General features: G+C 44.5%; 1 protein-coding gene across 6 annotated transcripts in view; it reads left to right on the forward strand.

The window, feature by feature from the left end:
- Positions 1 to 16,198, forward strand: part of robo1 (roundabout, axon guidance receptor, homolog 1 (Drosophila)) — a 172,667-nt gene that overhangs the window by 10,529 nt on the left and 145,940 nt on the right. For all 6 annotated transcript variants that reach the window (XM_055513884.1, XM_055513882.1, XM_055513883.1 and 3 more), the window contains one exon: positions 6,588 to 6,712. In XM_055513884.1, coding sequence (XP_055369859.1) covers positions 6,592 to 6,712 — 121 coding nt within the window. In that variant the 5' untranslated portion in view covers positions 6,588 to 6,591. The remainder of the gene's footprint in view (positions 1 to 6,587; positions 6,713 to 16,198) is intronic.

Here is a 16,198-nt window from a genome sequence, read left to right on the forward strand (position 1 = left end):
ACAGTATCACTCGAAGGGGTTTTTCTGGGACCACAACTTGTTTTTTTTTCCTCTTCAAACTTAAAGTTCTAACTTAAGTGGGAGATAAGAGTAAAAGTTCGACCCTTCGCTTACGACTTCAGAAGATATTATCAGAACAGAACTTCAAAGGTCTTTTAAGGAGGCTAAACTGGCATTTAAAGGGATTTCCTAGCTACTAAGTCAAGTTTCTGCTTCCCATAATGCACCATGTCTTCCTTAAACACACACAAAGTAACTTTCTTCCATTATATGACCTAAACACGCCTAATCTCAGTGATAAGTTCTCTATGAAAAGCATGGCAGACTCTGGGGGCCACAACCGAGCGTGGGTTTGAGCACTACAAAATAAAGGTTTGAGTGTTTTATTGTTTAAAATGCCTTCAATATGTTCTGATTCATGTTCTACTGTACAAGTCTATTTTATTTTACTTCTCTTTGCTGGTTAAGTTGCCTGTAAGGATAAATGATGCATTATAATTCACTACACCGGCAATAAGAGGTGTGTGAGAGCAGGAGAACGTTCTCGTGTCACATTCTGAAGACAGAAATATGCCCGTGGCCCAATTTGAATCAGACACCTGCAGACGCGCCGTCGTCTGCCTGTCTGCGTGTCTTTATATTCTATTTATTCATCTCCAGGCGCTCTGTGACAGCTGTGCCCAATTGAGCTGCTCAAAGTTAGAAATGGGCTAGTGAAGTCAGAAACAGCCTTACAAAGCTAATAGTGTGACAACACGCGGCGCAGGGGAACTGCCAGCTGCAATCAAACATCCCATTAAGTAGATGAACAAGCAAAACAAGCTGTTACTATGATCTGTGCACAGATTGTAAATACAGTGGATGCCCAGACACTATAGCGTCATATAAGCCTCTCAGGAAGCCTTGGACGTTTCTAAGGTATTACAGAGAACAGGTTGGAATTCATAAGGGCGTATGGGAGGCAGGGGGAGATTGCCAGCCACTGTCACTTACAGTGAATGAAACCTCTGCTGCTCCTGTCCTCCAGAAAGTGCATCTGAAACACACTATTAACTTTCCCATTGCTGATGTCACTTTTTATTGCCCCGTGGTTTCAGGTCTTTCCGAGTTGGCAGCCTCTGCTGCGCCGCTTTCCAAAGCCAGATAGATGTTTGTGTCAGAGCGCAGAATACAGTAATGATGAAGATATTATTCTGAGGATTTAATTTGCCAGAGTAGGTTGGTAGAGTGCACCCTTATGGTGATTAATGCAGAAAGGCCCATTGCTGTGCAAGAGACCACTTACCCTTGTGTGTAACTCCTGTTACTTTTGCAGCATCCAGCTCTTTTAGTTAGATGTACTGTACCTGCAAGTCCCAGAGTTCCTGCAAAGACTGAACAGAGCCTGCATTTAAGTCTTCCTGTCATCGTCTTCCTCCGTCCGATGGCGTAGGTGAGACTGAGTAATGAGTCTGACCACATTATAGGATGAGGTTTATCACAGGCATGTTGGTTTATGCCAGATAATCTTGTTAAGGATGATTCATTACAGCTACTGTTATTAAGATGTTCTTAATGACAAGAGCTGCGTGATTGTACCGTGGAGGCTTGAACCCGGCCGTCGAGGGACCCGACGCCGCTCTGCATGTGACACAAACGAGTGCTGCTTTTGTGCAGGACACAATAGCGACTGGCATTTCAACATACGCTCGCTGCATTGTGCACAAGTAATTAACATTGCATAATCTACCTGCTTACAAAGCAACTTTTGTAATTAGACTTATGATTGCAGCCGGATAATGACAGTGATTCGGCGGCAGATAATGACTGTTGTGCTCTTGGCGGTTGCTGCATTGTTTGTGCGGCAGACTTCTGACATATGGGACACAAAAGGACACAATAGTGGGGCTGACCACCTTTGTTCCTGCTCCGGCAGACCCAATCACTGCAGATAAATTGCGTTGTAGCCCGTCCAAATGATGCAGACGCAGGGAAAACGGTCCAGACACATGAGAATAGGGCCATAATGTGAAAATCGGAGAGCTGTGAAGAGCTCGTGGACAGTGCAGCTGAGCTTACACACTACCTATGGCTGTCAAGTGCTCGCTGCCTGCACTTCAACACTGTTTCAGTGGGAGACATTTCATACTAGGAAGCGGTCTAGCTGTAGAGTATAGTGTGTGTGTTATATTACTGCTCCAAAACCTAACACAAAATGTAGCTTTTTAAAGCCACCATTTGATAAAACTACATCTCTTATTATGTTGAAAATAATTTCAACCGATACGTGTTGAAGCTGAGGATGGAGCAACTTAGAAAAATGTATCTCTGTAGTGCATTAGTGGTGAAGAGAGCTGGGTGTTTGCATGCTAATACTAGTTCAGGAAAATCAAAGAAGCATCCATCTGTTTCACGGAGAAATGTTATTGTCCTTTCAGGAGACAGTGGATCATTTATTTAAATAAATTTCGAGTTGTCATAGATGGCATCTTGATAGGAGGCACTTAGGCCTGTGGCGTCCTCGGCTGTGCAGTCAGTGGGGACAGGTCCATAGTGCAGACCGTGGACTAATCCATCACCGTCGGTGATGGGGCTGGGGGCCAAGTGCTTAGCTTCTCCCTCCAGGAAATAATCAGCTTTTAATTTATCACAGATCACATTCATGAGAAGACGGATCACTATGGGAAGGCCTCGCGTGGCCAGGCCCATCTCCCCAGTCACGCTGGAGTGCTTAGGGCTCTTGTAATTTATTCTGATTAGTTTTTCTTTTCCAAAGTCTCCATCATTCTGATAGATCTGGCTGAACAGAATCTTGTTCACCATTGCATAATTTTTCTAACTTTAACATCTATCTAGAAGACAAAGCCCCCATGTAGGCCAGTTTGTACTATTCCTGTGACCACGCTACACATGACAGGCAGTGGTGATGCGAACGAAAGTAGGACAGTGAAGCAGGGTCTTTCCCTCTGGAATGAGCGGAACATATGCTATTATGTAAGTCAACTGCAGGGCGTCGTAATGGCTCCGATTTGTTTCTGATCCCTGTGTGTTGCCACAGTCTGTACTGTAGCCCCGACAGGAGGCGGATGATAAGTAGCTCGACTTGAAGCAGCGCGGGAGATGTGATCTACTCTAAAGAGGGAGGACTGTTCCCTCCCGAGCCGCCCGGCCTCCCCACCAATCATTTCACACATCCCAAGCAGGTTAATCCTTTTATTGTAATGAAGTGAGGAGGCATAATGTACTGCGAATGTGAGACATTTAATCCAGTGTTGATGTGCTTTATGGAAAAGAGTAGCCACAGTGACACAGAACAGATGCACAGCAGGCGCACTCATGCACTGAGGAGGTTGACCAGTACACAGGTGATGGCTGCACCGGCTGTTTGCACATTCCGTGGGTACATAAAGCATTAAAAGTGTATTCAACTACTGTAAATGTCCACATTTAACTCCTCAAGTCATAAATAATGAGATGAATAAACCACCATGCCCTGCGTTACAGGTTACTGTATGTGTTTTTAATAGCAGCCGTCTGTATATACTTGATTAATACTCTTGACTCGCTTGTGGGTGGCTGAACACAAGCAAAGCAGGAATGTAATGTTGGTTGTATAGAACCTGTAAAGACATGACTTTGGTCTTGTTTAGAGAATGAATAGTCACACTCATTTATCTGCAGTTCTTTATCAGGGCAAGCAAAGTGGGTGGGTGTCCACTTACAGTGTCGTCACAGGGCGAATCACAGAAATGTTTAAGACTTTTCTCATTAGAAAGCATAGAACCCCAACTAGATAGAATTATATATACACCCAACAAATCCCAGAGTAAGCAGCACTATAGGCAACACTGAAAACTCCCTTTAACTGAGGAATCTAGCAGAACTGGGTGTGGAAACCTCAGCCTTGTCGGCCTGGAGAGAGAGGATAGAGAAGAAATTAAAGAACAACAAACAAAACATCAAGGAATTATTACTACATGTGCGACAACATGGAGTTCTGTACAAGAACTACTGTGCGTGTACCCTGACGATCCATTGGACGGGTGCAGTTGGACCTCATTAGGAGCCAGGGACGTGTCATCCACAGCTGCTGCTGTTCAGTTCAGTCAGACTCTGGATAAATAGTTTTGAGTTTGTCCTTCCAGTGTCTTGTCCTGTTTTGTTCTCAGACTTACATTTTTAGCATAATAGGTGTTTTATGCTGCAGAGGCACAAAGTAGAGGATTAGAGAGAAACAAATTAAGCACAGAGGAGCAGAGGTCCCACTCGGAGCTAATATGAAGTTCATCCTCAGGTGCCTCCAATTAGCTTCGCCTTTCGCTTCCGCCGAGTTCTCCTTTCAAACACTTTTCTTCCGTCCAAATTCAAGGAAATGGTACATGCACGTTGAATCCTAATGGTGCACTGCGGTTCTTTGGCAAGGTGAACAGGAGTTAAAGCGTTTGCTCGCCTGTAGGAGCCGTGGTCTGTTGGCCACAGTGGTGTGATCTTTGCAGAGTTCAAGTCACGTGGAAGTGCCACACTGAGAAACCGCAGGTTTTGAATGACACCGCCTCGGTTTAGCAGGCATCGGAAAATCAATTTGTGGGCAGTGACTGTTGTGCTGATGGTTCCTGTCTTTTGTTGGAGTTGGTCACTGAGCCAGCAGCAATGCTTGGTGTAACTGGCTGATTAATTGGCTTGGATCCATGCAGCAGACTTTGAGTCAGATACAACAAGACAATAAGGGCCTTTCATTCCTCTCTGACTGAATTGCTCGTTGATGCCAAGGAAGCCACTGAAACAAGTCTTGTAAAACATGCTCATTTCCTTTGATGGAAATAAGCTGGGTTAATAATGACTACCGACGAAGCAGGCAGTCATTGATTGGTCTGTGATTCATCCTATTGTGTGTTTGTGATTTTCAAAAGGAAGGACTCAAATAAATCTTCCTTTATCTCAGATCTCTCCATTCATTAATCAAATGGACCAGGGTGGCGAGTTGAATTACGAGTCCGTTGTCCCGCCCGCTTCTGGGGGTGAGGAGCTCATCTCGCTGAGCCCAGACCAAAGACCTCTGCTGCCTCCTTGTTCCAGCCATCTCCTGACTGGTAATTGAGTATTTATCAGATCGGCCGCAGGTGGATGGTGCAAGTGTTTATCTGATACAATTGGCAAGAAAAATGGGGAGGCTTTGTCCACGGCTCCTCCAGGAAACTGGTGTGGTAATGGTGGAAAGTGCTGGGAATGGTTAGTGTTCTGACTGCTTTACTGGACTCTGTTCTCTTGACATCATCAAATGCAAATGGAGTAATTGTGCAAATACAACACATAATTCACTGGCTCCTCCTGTGACAGTGGAGGAATGAGAGGCGATAACGCACACTCCAGCAATGAGATCCGATAGATGGCCTTTACACAGCTCCTTTTAATTCTAAGGGGTGCTAAAAGTGTCCGCTGTGTACCCAAAGATAAGACTGGAGACGGGCTGAGAGCAAACTGGTGTGCTTGAGCACATTATCATGCAAACACGGAGCACGGGAGAGAGGTGCGAATAGAATGAGCTGCCAGTAATACATGGCAAATAGTTGGTTTTGGTATTAAAAAGGCAAAGAAAACCAAAGTTTGACTAAATTAAAGGCCAATTTATACATGATGTGAAGGAAGCGCTGCACTTTAGCAGCAGGCCTCTGTTTGCATTAGGCCTTTTTGCCTTTTCAGTTTCATATCCATTCATCTCTTTACTGTGCAGAGGCAACGGTAAATGCTCTTCATCATCCAAAAAGAAACGAGGTTTGAAGTGGTTCAGTCACCACTGCAGTGCCTTGAAATTTATGATAAAGCAAGTCCATCATATTTAGGTTGAGGCATATCCAATTCATGGAGTATGCCATGCCTGGCAAAACGAGCCGCAATGAGAAAATCATAGTGCACAGCAGTGCGAAGAGGAGAGGATGAGCGAGAGAGAGAGAGAGAGACGGAGCAGCCGAGGCGGTCGGGCCTCCTGGATGTAATCAAACCAGGGTGAACAGGTTGTTCCACAGATGGCTGATCCACAGAATCCTCCGATTTATTTCCATGCTGCAGCCGCTTCCTGTCACCGCGCGCAGGTGATGTCTTTGCAGCGGCGGCGTCTCGCACACGCGGCTAAACTCTGATGCTGTTGTCTCACCTGTCTGGAATCAATTTGACATGGTGTGTGTGTGTGTGTGTGTGTGTGTGTGTGTGTGTGTGTGTGTGTGTGTGTGTGTGTGTGTGTGTGTGTGTGTGTGTGTGTGTGTGTGTGTAAGGAGTGTTTGGCAATTTTCTTTTAGATCCAAATGTTTAAATTAAATCTAAGAGACTCCGCTGCTGCACCAGCACAACACAGGGGCACCCAATCGCTAATGGACTCATTTGTCATGAAAGCGGCTTTGTTATCATGACTGCTTTGCAAAATTAGAAGTAAAGACTTTTCTGTATTCTAGTTCCACTCCCTGCAGTAATTGTTTTCATCACTGCTCTGGCGTTTTATTGTTCGATATAATGAGCTGAAAGTCTGTTTTCTTTTGAAATGCCCTGTGACGAGTAAGAAGAGGGAGGTTCCAACCACTGGACCGGTGTCTGACTGTGTTTTATCTGTTTCTCAGTTCGATGCCACGTGATGCCAGGACAGTGAGCAGCACAATGCGCCGCACACGGTCGGGGGCCGTGACCCTCATCATCATGGTTCTGCTCAGGGTGGTTCAGGGCCAAGAGGTTCCATTAGTCCCAGGTAAGACCACAGCGCTGTCCACTGGGATGTCTCCTCATCACTTCATGGTCTGGCTCCACCTTCATGGTCCGTCTGTGTGATTGTCTGACTTTTATACGCCCGACACCTGTGCTCCAGTTTTAATGAGTCATGTGTCAGTCATCTGACGGCGGCTGAGACTCACCTGTATCACTGGCTCTTTTTTGTCAAAGCAAAAATGATGTCATTGTGTAATTTGTAACATAAGCCTACAGTTACTCCACATGTTCCTACGCCTATATTAATATTAAGAGTATTAAAACTAAATATCCGTCCTGTTAGTATCTCCTCATGGCACTGTAAAGCATCCAAAGACCCAACATTAAACTGTGATTCTTGTGGGAGGCGCTCGATGCCTCCAGCCTTAAATGCACAAGTTCTGGGTAAAATGGGTGGACGCCTCTTCTAAGGGTCATTATATGATCTGTATGACACGTGGCTCTGAAAGTAGCACTATAGGTCACAGAATTTCAAATTTCACCGGCATCTGACCTTAAATGAGGAACCACCCTGAGAGTGAAGCTCATTTCTGACCTTTTTGCAGCAGTTTGTTGTTGAAGATACTTCTTGTTCTTGTCTCGACCCAGTTAGTGTGAAATGGTGCTTTAGATGATTTTAGGTCAAATGTTTGTCCGTCATTGGCAGATTAAAATACTGCTACTGTGATCTTGAGTTCTAGTCATCTATTTCATTCCCATATTATAATGTAGTTGTAGCTTCACAACAACACACGTTTTCAGGAGTTTCATCTCTGATCCGTCTGAGGTAACAACATGACCTGCAGGCTTTTATTGTAACCGCAGTTTGCCGTCACCTCAGTTCCGCCGTGTCGATTTCCTTCCTTGTTGCACCTTTCGCTCATGAGATAGGACGACAGGTCCACGCAGCCCTGCGTAGCAGAGCATCTCGCACCCGCTACGTATTCTGCCGTCTTTCTATTGCCTTCACATCTCATTCATTTTCCTTAACCGCGTTCAAGGCACCATCTTCTTTCTCTTCCTGTCTTCTTTTGCCAACACTATCTAGGGAGCAAATAGCTTATCACGCAGAGGGCAGCGTGAGTCTCCCTGCGCTCTAATTTAATGGTGTTACTGGGAGCGTGTGTGTGTGTGTGTGTGTGTGTGTGTGTGTGTGTGTGTGTGGTAGCTAACCTGGCATGCGTGCAATCAAACTGTTGGAACACGGTTTGTGACTGGCTTCGTTTAGAGCTGCATTAGGGCTGAAGTCAGCTCTTGGCGAACTGACATTCCTTTGTTTAACATGCTGATGGAACCCGAGCGTTGGCACCCAGAGTTTTTGTTAACACGCTCTCTTCCCACTCATGCTCCGCTCGAGTTGCAGATACGAGGTGTTATGCGCACGAATTTTAAGTGCAGCATGACGCATCTCTAAGTGTGATGGAGTTGGGCACAGAGATTTAAAAAAAGGAAGCCCTTCTTATGTAAGGTGCTCGGTGCCTCAAGCAAGGTGTTCAGCTTCAGTGACAATTCACCCAAACCAGAGGGGGAAGTCAGATCCAACTTATGGATTGTACTTTTCTGCAAATGTGTCAGCACAGGAAAGAAACTGTCATAAATATCCAGATGAGGGGAGAAGCTGAGTCCCGCAGGACTGTGTGTCTTTCTTCCGTTGTCTCTGAGTAAGAGGGGAATGTCAAGGGATCACTTTGATTTTTGTTTCTTTGCATACTTACTGACTGACAGCTCTTTTAACTTCTTTGCCTTAAAGAGAATAACGGCAGTTCCCAGAAGAAATGACGACCCGTTTGCTTTTTAGACAGATTTTCATCCTCTGGGAATTTAGAGCTCCTTTTTTTAACCCCCTTTTATTCATAACAGTCATTCCTCAGCATCAGCAACTAAAGTCCCAGTCGAGCTGGACACAAATACCGGAGTTCACCAAGCATTATTTACCTGCAGGTGCTCAGTCTCCGTCATTCACAACCCTGGGCGTTGTCTGCATTATTGGCAGTAGTAGTATTGGTAGTAGATGCTTTACTCACGTAATCACTGATCTTTGGTCTCGGTTTTTACTTCACTCTCATCTGCCATATGTTCAGACTAATCTTTCATTTAAACATGATAAAGTCTCTCTTCGCTCACTAATTTACCTGCTGAGTGCTTCTCCCAGGTGAGGTTTCTGCAGTAATGTTCCATAAGGCTCTGCCAGCTCCGCTGCAACAGGTGCTCCATACCTTTTTCATATATTCTCCTTCTATTTGTTTTATATTGAGTTTAACTTTGAATTTTGTCCATGCATCACACCATATGTGTTGTTCACAGATCCATACTGGTGCCAACTGATGCCTTTTACTTTCACATTGATTTCGTTTGTCCAAACAACAACATATTGCATCTGTCAAAGCCTCAGTGAGTCTCAGCTTTAATGTGATCCCAACTTCATTCTCACAAGCCAGTCTTAATTTTCATGATAACACATGAATTCCACTTATAAAAGACACGTTTGACTTTTTTCCCACTTAAGTACTGATCTTATTCAAGTCCTTCCCAATGTGTATCATATGGGAATGCCAGACTATTTGATGAGTGTTCCTTTATATTCAGGATTTAGTCTGCACGCCCACCTGTGGGTGATTAAATATGTGGTTAATACAGCACCATGAGAGTATGGAATTACATAGGAGCCATGCTGACCTTTTTAAATTACAGAGCCAATTGTGTAAAACGGCACAGGAGGTTTATAGCAGGTGCCGGCACGATGAAGCAGCGGAGCAGAATGGCCCGGCTGCTGCTGTCCTGCTGACGCACGTCTTATTAACGTTCTGCACGACGACCGACCCATTCGAAACTGACTTTCATTTCATAGTCGAAGGCAAATTAGTCAACCCCTTGTTCGTAGAACTTGTTTACAAAGAGCCATTAGAGCACTCTGGCAGACGAGCTGGAAAACACATGCACGCACAAACTAATTTGACATCCCATTTCACTGTTGATGAGACATGTATCACTCCTGACACAGTGCAGCATCACTCCATAAATCTTGATCACTTGCCTTTTTGCTCAGACGCGTCCTCGTCAGCATATTGGCTTTGCTGATATGTGAAGGTCATTTCTGTCGTCTGATCTAATTTGGCGATAAAGCCTGAAAAATCATGGAGTCTACTTTGTCATTGGTTGCACGATTCCACGGAGTCATCCTCATTTTTCAGGGATGACTCCACTCATCCTTAGCCCCATTGTGAGAATTCAAACCTGACTGGCAATGATACAGGGATCTTTTCTTGGCAAGGAGCAGACGAAAGCTTTTTACCAATGAAAAAGTCAAAATAAAATATGCAGACATTAAAAACTAAGTATTTTTTTCTGCTTGCCAACTTTCAAGAGTGATTCCTTCTCCCTCCTTTTATAAGGCACTTTACAAAACGCACTGTAATTGTATTTCGTTGAAATATCCTCATTTCACCACTGTGTGTTGTTTCTTTACTCAAGGGACACGGTGCCATTATTGAAGACGGGAAGTGATTGAAGGCTTGGCGTTTCGTTTAATGAAACCCTTGTTATTTTTTATTTTTTTTACAATTTCGCGACGCTCATCATTCCATTAAGATATATTAAAAAGCTTTGTCAAAAACCTTCACTAAGCCGTTGCTCTAAACACCGTCCACGCTGATTCTTCAAAGCAAACCAATCTCAGTCCCGTCAGTCCAAATTGTGCATGCTGACAGTTTATGCATTATTTTCCTTTTCAGTTTCTTCCTCTACACTCACTTCCTTCTAATGTTTACTGTGTAGTGTAGTGTAGTGTGTGTGTGTGTGTGTGTGTGTGTGTGTGTGTGTGTGTGTGTGTGTGTGTGTGTGTGTGTGTGTGTGTGTGTGTGTGTGTGTGTTCAATCTGTTTCAACACCGCTAAGGATGATGTATTGTGTAAGTGTTCAGGGAGCAAATGTTTGCCTTCGCGTTTAATGGAATCAAACCAGGAGCTTTAATGTGATTGTTTTCACGGGAACTGAACTCATTGTTGGGGTGTGTATGGATGAGGTTGGGATCAGATGTCAGGGAGCCTCTTGTGCTTCTTGGGTTCTGAGTGTTGACCACGTCTGCACTAGAACTTATAATTTGGTGCAAGATGCGCAGAACAGTTCGCATTTCGTACGTTCGAGTTCCATTTTGTTGTGGAACAGCCTCGATACTCGATTCACATCACACTCAGCAGCTTTTGGCAGTCAGGCATACATATAGATGAACATATCGATGTATTTACTTGTAATTATATGAAGCAGAGCAGCTTATTGATTTCACGTCTAGTAATAAGCCACATTAAGACTTCCTGACATTTTGACATACTTACAAAATGATTGCAGAGGCATCTCCATTCATTTCATTAGAAATAATTTACATTTCTTTCTTTTGATCCCGTCCTGCCTCAGATGCTTAATGTAAATTGTTTTATTGTTGTTGCCCCTTATTGAGCATATTTCCAATCACATTTGGACCGTCCCACCCTTTTCCTACCATTTGTTTTGCATTTGTGTTGGACGGGCTGCAGCGATTCGATTAGATAACAGCCTGCCTGCCGTCGTTCTCTTTGCAAAACAGATTACCTTATTGTTTCAAGCATCTGACAGTGTTGCTGTGTCCTGGGGCGCCGAGCTTATCATCTGCCTGCCTCTCACTCCATCCGGCCACCATTTAATTACAGAGCAGGGCACAAGCCAGCGTTTCCTCATCACGCTGCTTCCACCCTCAGGCCAGCATTTAATGATGAGAAATCTGCTCCAGGACGCCTGGGCATTAGTTTGAGGATTCTCCTCCTTTTCCTTTTTTCTTGCTGTTTGTATGTGGAGGGGAGGGGGTCGGAGGGTCCTCCCCCCCTCGTGTTTTGCTCTTAGGCTTGAAATTTGATGACCTGGGATCCAATGTGCCGTTTCTTTATTCCACACCTTCAGCTGGCGCTTCACTTGTACCCAGGGTGACTTCACCTTGAGCCCCAGCTCACCACTGAATCTATAACGAACTGACTCCAAGGGGAAGGTGAGATTTAGGGCAGGTCGCGCTTCCCTTCAGGGTCAGAAGACAAACCAGCTCTATTTGAAAGCAAGACATCAAGTTGTAATGAAATGACATTTCATTGTGCTTCTTGTGAGACGTAGGTGTTGTAGCCGTGTACTGTACAGTTGTAAACAATATTCACGCAGTTACAGCGAGGGACTGAATGAGGTCTGATGAGTTTTGATGCACTGAGCCACAGTGTGTCGAAACATTGAAGATGCTCAGCTTTTAGCAAGATCAACAGAAATGGTTGCGGCTGTAATGTCATCATAAAATATGCTGACTAACGTATTGCCACCTACACACACGTCTGGAACCTCCCAGGCATCGGCGTTAAATGAGGAAACCTCATTTGAGGCATTTGTTAATCTAATTCAGAACATCCCTCCAGCAGCAATATGGTGTTTTTCCATTGATTATTCATACAGTAGGACACAGTGAGTGGTTTTAATAAGGATTTTATTAATTTCTTTAGATGCACTTGGATGAAAACCTGGTTAAATCACTTCCCGTCCAATATCATTGCTTTTAAATCAAATTCAAGGCAATATTGAACCAGATAAAACAATACAGCAGCACATTTTCTCCAGGTTCAGCGTCTTCGTACTGTTTTGCCTGTTGTGTCGCCCGTGTTGTCGTGCGTGTGTCTGCGCCTGTGTCTGCGCTTGTGTTTGCATGCGTGATGTGATGCGCCGTGTGTGCAGCACAGCCTATTGATTTCCATAGAGACGTGACACAAGCACCTCCTGCATCTTTTCACCCCTCAATCTGCTGCACACCCACTCACACCCCATCACACACACGCACACACACACACACACACACGCACACACACACACACACACACACACACACACACACACACACACACACACACACACACACACACACACACACAGCATCACTCCCCATCCGCCGAGCCACAACATCCCTCTCGCAGGGTTTGTGCTGTGGGGCCACGGGAGAGTGTCATCTCACAAATGAATTTCTCCTCACATCCCTCTCTCCATTAAAGAACCTGTTTGTGTTCCTACAGCCGCACGCAGCACTCCCCTGCAGCTGTTTGTGCTCTCAGACACAAGCACTAGTTATTTATACCTGGGCTGTGTCGACTCCGGCTACCTACACCTCACGCACTCGTCAGGAAGGCAGATACAGTACGTTCCCTGCCATATTCTTTTTTTGATGTACACATGTTATTGGATCAGCAAGCTTTCTAATAGTTTTTTTTTTGCCTTTGAGACACATTATTAGACGTCCCAGTGGCGTCTTTCGTGCTTCTTGCAGTAGCTTTTCTGTAGGTTGTGTAACCTGAGGGCCAACACAGCCTCCAGCATGCAACCCGTCATTTAAACATAATATTATCAACATGTTTTCTTGTATCATTCATTATTATAGATTGAAATAGTTTATTCTAAATTGGAAATGTGAAAAGGACAGTAAAATCAGTCTTGGGAAAGGAACTCCGTTCTCCTACACAATGAGGCCACGCTGTTCTGGTTTCATATGTGATGAGGTGCTCAACAGGCATCCGTCCCTACAAACTGTTGATTTGGATTCCACTGATAACACTGAGGGACTGGCAGACAAATTGAGCAACATCCATGATTGGAAATCCATGTGTCGACGTGCTTGGCAGAACAATGCAAATCTCTGTTTGTCTCCCCAGAAGGCACTGAGAGATTTCCAGATGCATTTGTTGATTTTCACTTTATGAATACGACAGTTTGGCCTAATCAGTGGTGCAGCCCTTGTTTATGTTCAGCTGCGTATTTGCAGGAGACTAGATTAGTTTGCAGAGCATGAAAAGTTTTTAGATGCAGGGGAGAGAACAGTGAGATGCAAATCCTTCCTCAAAGTCACTGCCGTATCTTGATGTTCCATTGAATTTGGGCTTTGAAGGCTCTGCAGTACCACTGGGTATTATACGCATACAGCCTAAACGGCCTTTGTACAATCCTGAATTGTGAGCTCAATTTCCCATGCATGCTCATCTTTTTCCCTTTCCCATTTGAGACAAGATATTGGAGATGATCCCCTCTATTCTGGCAAGTGGCCGTTTTAAATGGAAGCTATTTCAGGGCTTTCATTTGTCAATCAGTCTGAAGAGTGTCTCCAACGGCGGCTCAATGTGGGGCTGTAATTGTCAGCGTCCCCTTCCGCCCAACGCGCAGCTCGGCGTTTTGCATGTGAAAGGATCCTGAAAGAAGACGTGAGCGCTGAATTAATATCCAGACCGCCTTTTGTCTCCATCACTTTGGCTTCTGCTGCCATGAGACTCTGAGGCGCAGACATGTGGACAATCAATGAGGACGAGGGAAGGAGGCGTCTGGTCGTTTTGTTATCCTCTAAGTGAAAACTCAGAATGATACTCTGGGAGATTAAATCGCCACTGGTGGTCGGCGGAAATGAGTAGCACTTACATTTATTTCCAATCATACATTGATTGACAGAATCTAATACACAAATACTAATTTGAATAATACTTAATATTGTTTAAGGCAGTAACATACGAATGGTTTCCAGGAAAAGAAGCAGGGTTTTTTTCTTTCTTCTATGTAAATGCAACTGAATTACAGTTTTTTTGTATATAAAACTTTCATAATGCATGAAAAAAAGCAACTCTCAGGAAATGAGCTCCTTAAAATGTGAGAAAATCACTTTTCTTTAGCAAGCGAATGTGTAAAGAAACAAGCTCAAAGCTTGTGGGAGAGAACAGACTGCTCCTTCTCTTTGTACAGGGTCTAAAAGAATATGGAGATTTATCACATTTTATTTTCTACAAATTTTAATTGAATCAAAAGCTATAACACTGAGCTTAAACACATTTCCAATATGAGTGAAATACCTGTCTTTGCTACTTGAACATTAAGTGTGTGGGTCTGAATGGACTGTAAAGTAGCAGGCATCAGGCTGGACTGAGACCTTCCTACAATGTGAGGTCTGTGTTTCTATGTTTGTGATATGAAATATTAATGCGCATTGTGCTTCTAAAGCCGAAGGTCAGATACATGGAGAAAGTCTAAAAGGAGCCTTCAACTCTATAAGATGCTGCACAGAAAAGTAACTAACGTCCCTGCAGGTGCGCCGTTCGTGGCTTCAATGCAATTAATTTCTCATTAATGGACACAGAGTTGCATATTGGCATCATCAGCTAACGCTCGGTCTCCACTGTCTATGCGGTCCAGCTCTACCTTACAGGCAGAAAAGATAACCAAGCTGTGATTCCACAGAGCAGCTGATAGTCTGTCGAGGAGCCCGAGCTTCTATTGTGTTTTTAGGAAATGAAATGCTGCTATTTTATGAGTTTCCCTTATCTCTTTCTAATGTTGTTGTCCCACCTGCACCCTCATAATCTCTATGGGCACTCATAGCTCAGTTCCAACGTTCGGCCGTCGACTGCACAGGTAATGATTTGGATAAGAAATGTTCGGGGACACTGGGAGATAGGATTGCTGTCTAGACTAGAAACATTTTTTTCCTGTTTTGATATAAGACTACATAGGCAGAAAGATAAAAAAAAGCCTGTCTCATCCACTCATGGTCAGACACCACCAAAACTTTTCCCACAGTTTTTGACCTTTCACACTCTCATTGCTCCCTAAATTCTCATGTGGACTCCTGGATGTCATGAGCTGATGCACTTTATGCCTGTTTGATGACCTATAAAGGTTTCTCTGGACAGATTCTAGATGATGATGTAGTGATGATCACGTCTGGGTAATAAGCCCGAAGCACGGCTCCATTTCCCTAATGTTTACAGCAGGCACATGCAGCTCTAATTAGCAAAAAAAGCTACTCCTGTTGCTCCACTCTCACCTGATCAATTATTTCCATTTAGAAACACGCGTATACACACACTTCACTAGAAAAGTTACAGGGAAAATGAGTGTGCGGCGCCACATTCTCCTAATGAACGCTGGCTCCCTGTCAGCACAAAAAGCATTAAAAGCCCCAGTGAAACCGGCGTACGCGCGGACGGGGGGAAATTAATTTAGAACAAAAAGATTTCCCCGCTCCTCTTATCTGTCCACGTGAACTTCACCGGGAGCGGGATGACATTGGTTTTATTGCCGCCGAGCACCGATGACGAGCCGGATGAGCGAAAGTGCTGACGGGAGGGAACGGGCGGGTGATCAGTCACTGGCTGAGTGCCCATCACAGGCGCTCAAGGATGCTGAGAGGACACTGGCCTCTGTCATGTGACCGCCTGCAAGAGGAGCCCCGTGGCAGGGCCAAGTACGAGGGGTTAAACGCTAGCACACACAACAACAGACACACACACACACACACACTATACATTCAGCGCACATTTGTCTGCAGACAGCTTGATGATGATGGTGGTGCTGATGCTGGTAGAACCCCCGCTGCATTTAGGTGACTGATGTCAAGTGTCAGCCTTTCTGCCCTGCTCCTTTTCTTCGGATCCATATGCTGCACCCCCCCGCTCGCTGCTGTT

This window comes from Betta splendens, chromosome 13, assembly GCF_900634795.4.
Source record: "Betta splendens chromosome 13, fBetSpl5.4, whole genome shotgun sequence".
In the NCBI taxonomy this organism is placed as follows: domain Eukaryota; kingdom Metazoa; phylum Chordata; class Actinopteri; order Anabantiformes; family Osphronemidae; genus Betta; species Betta splendens.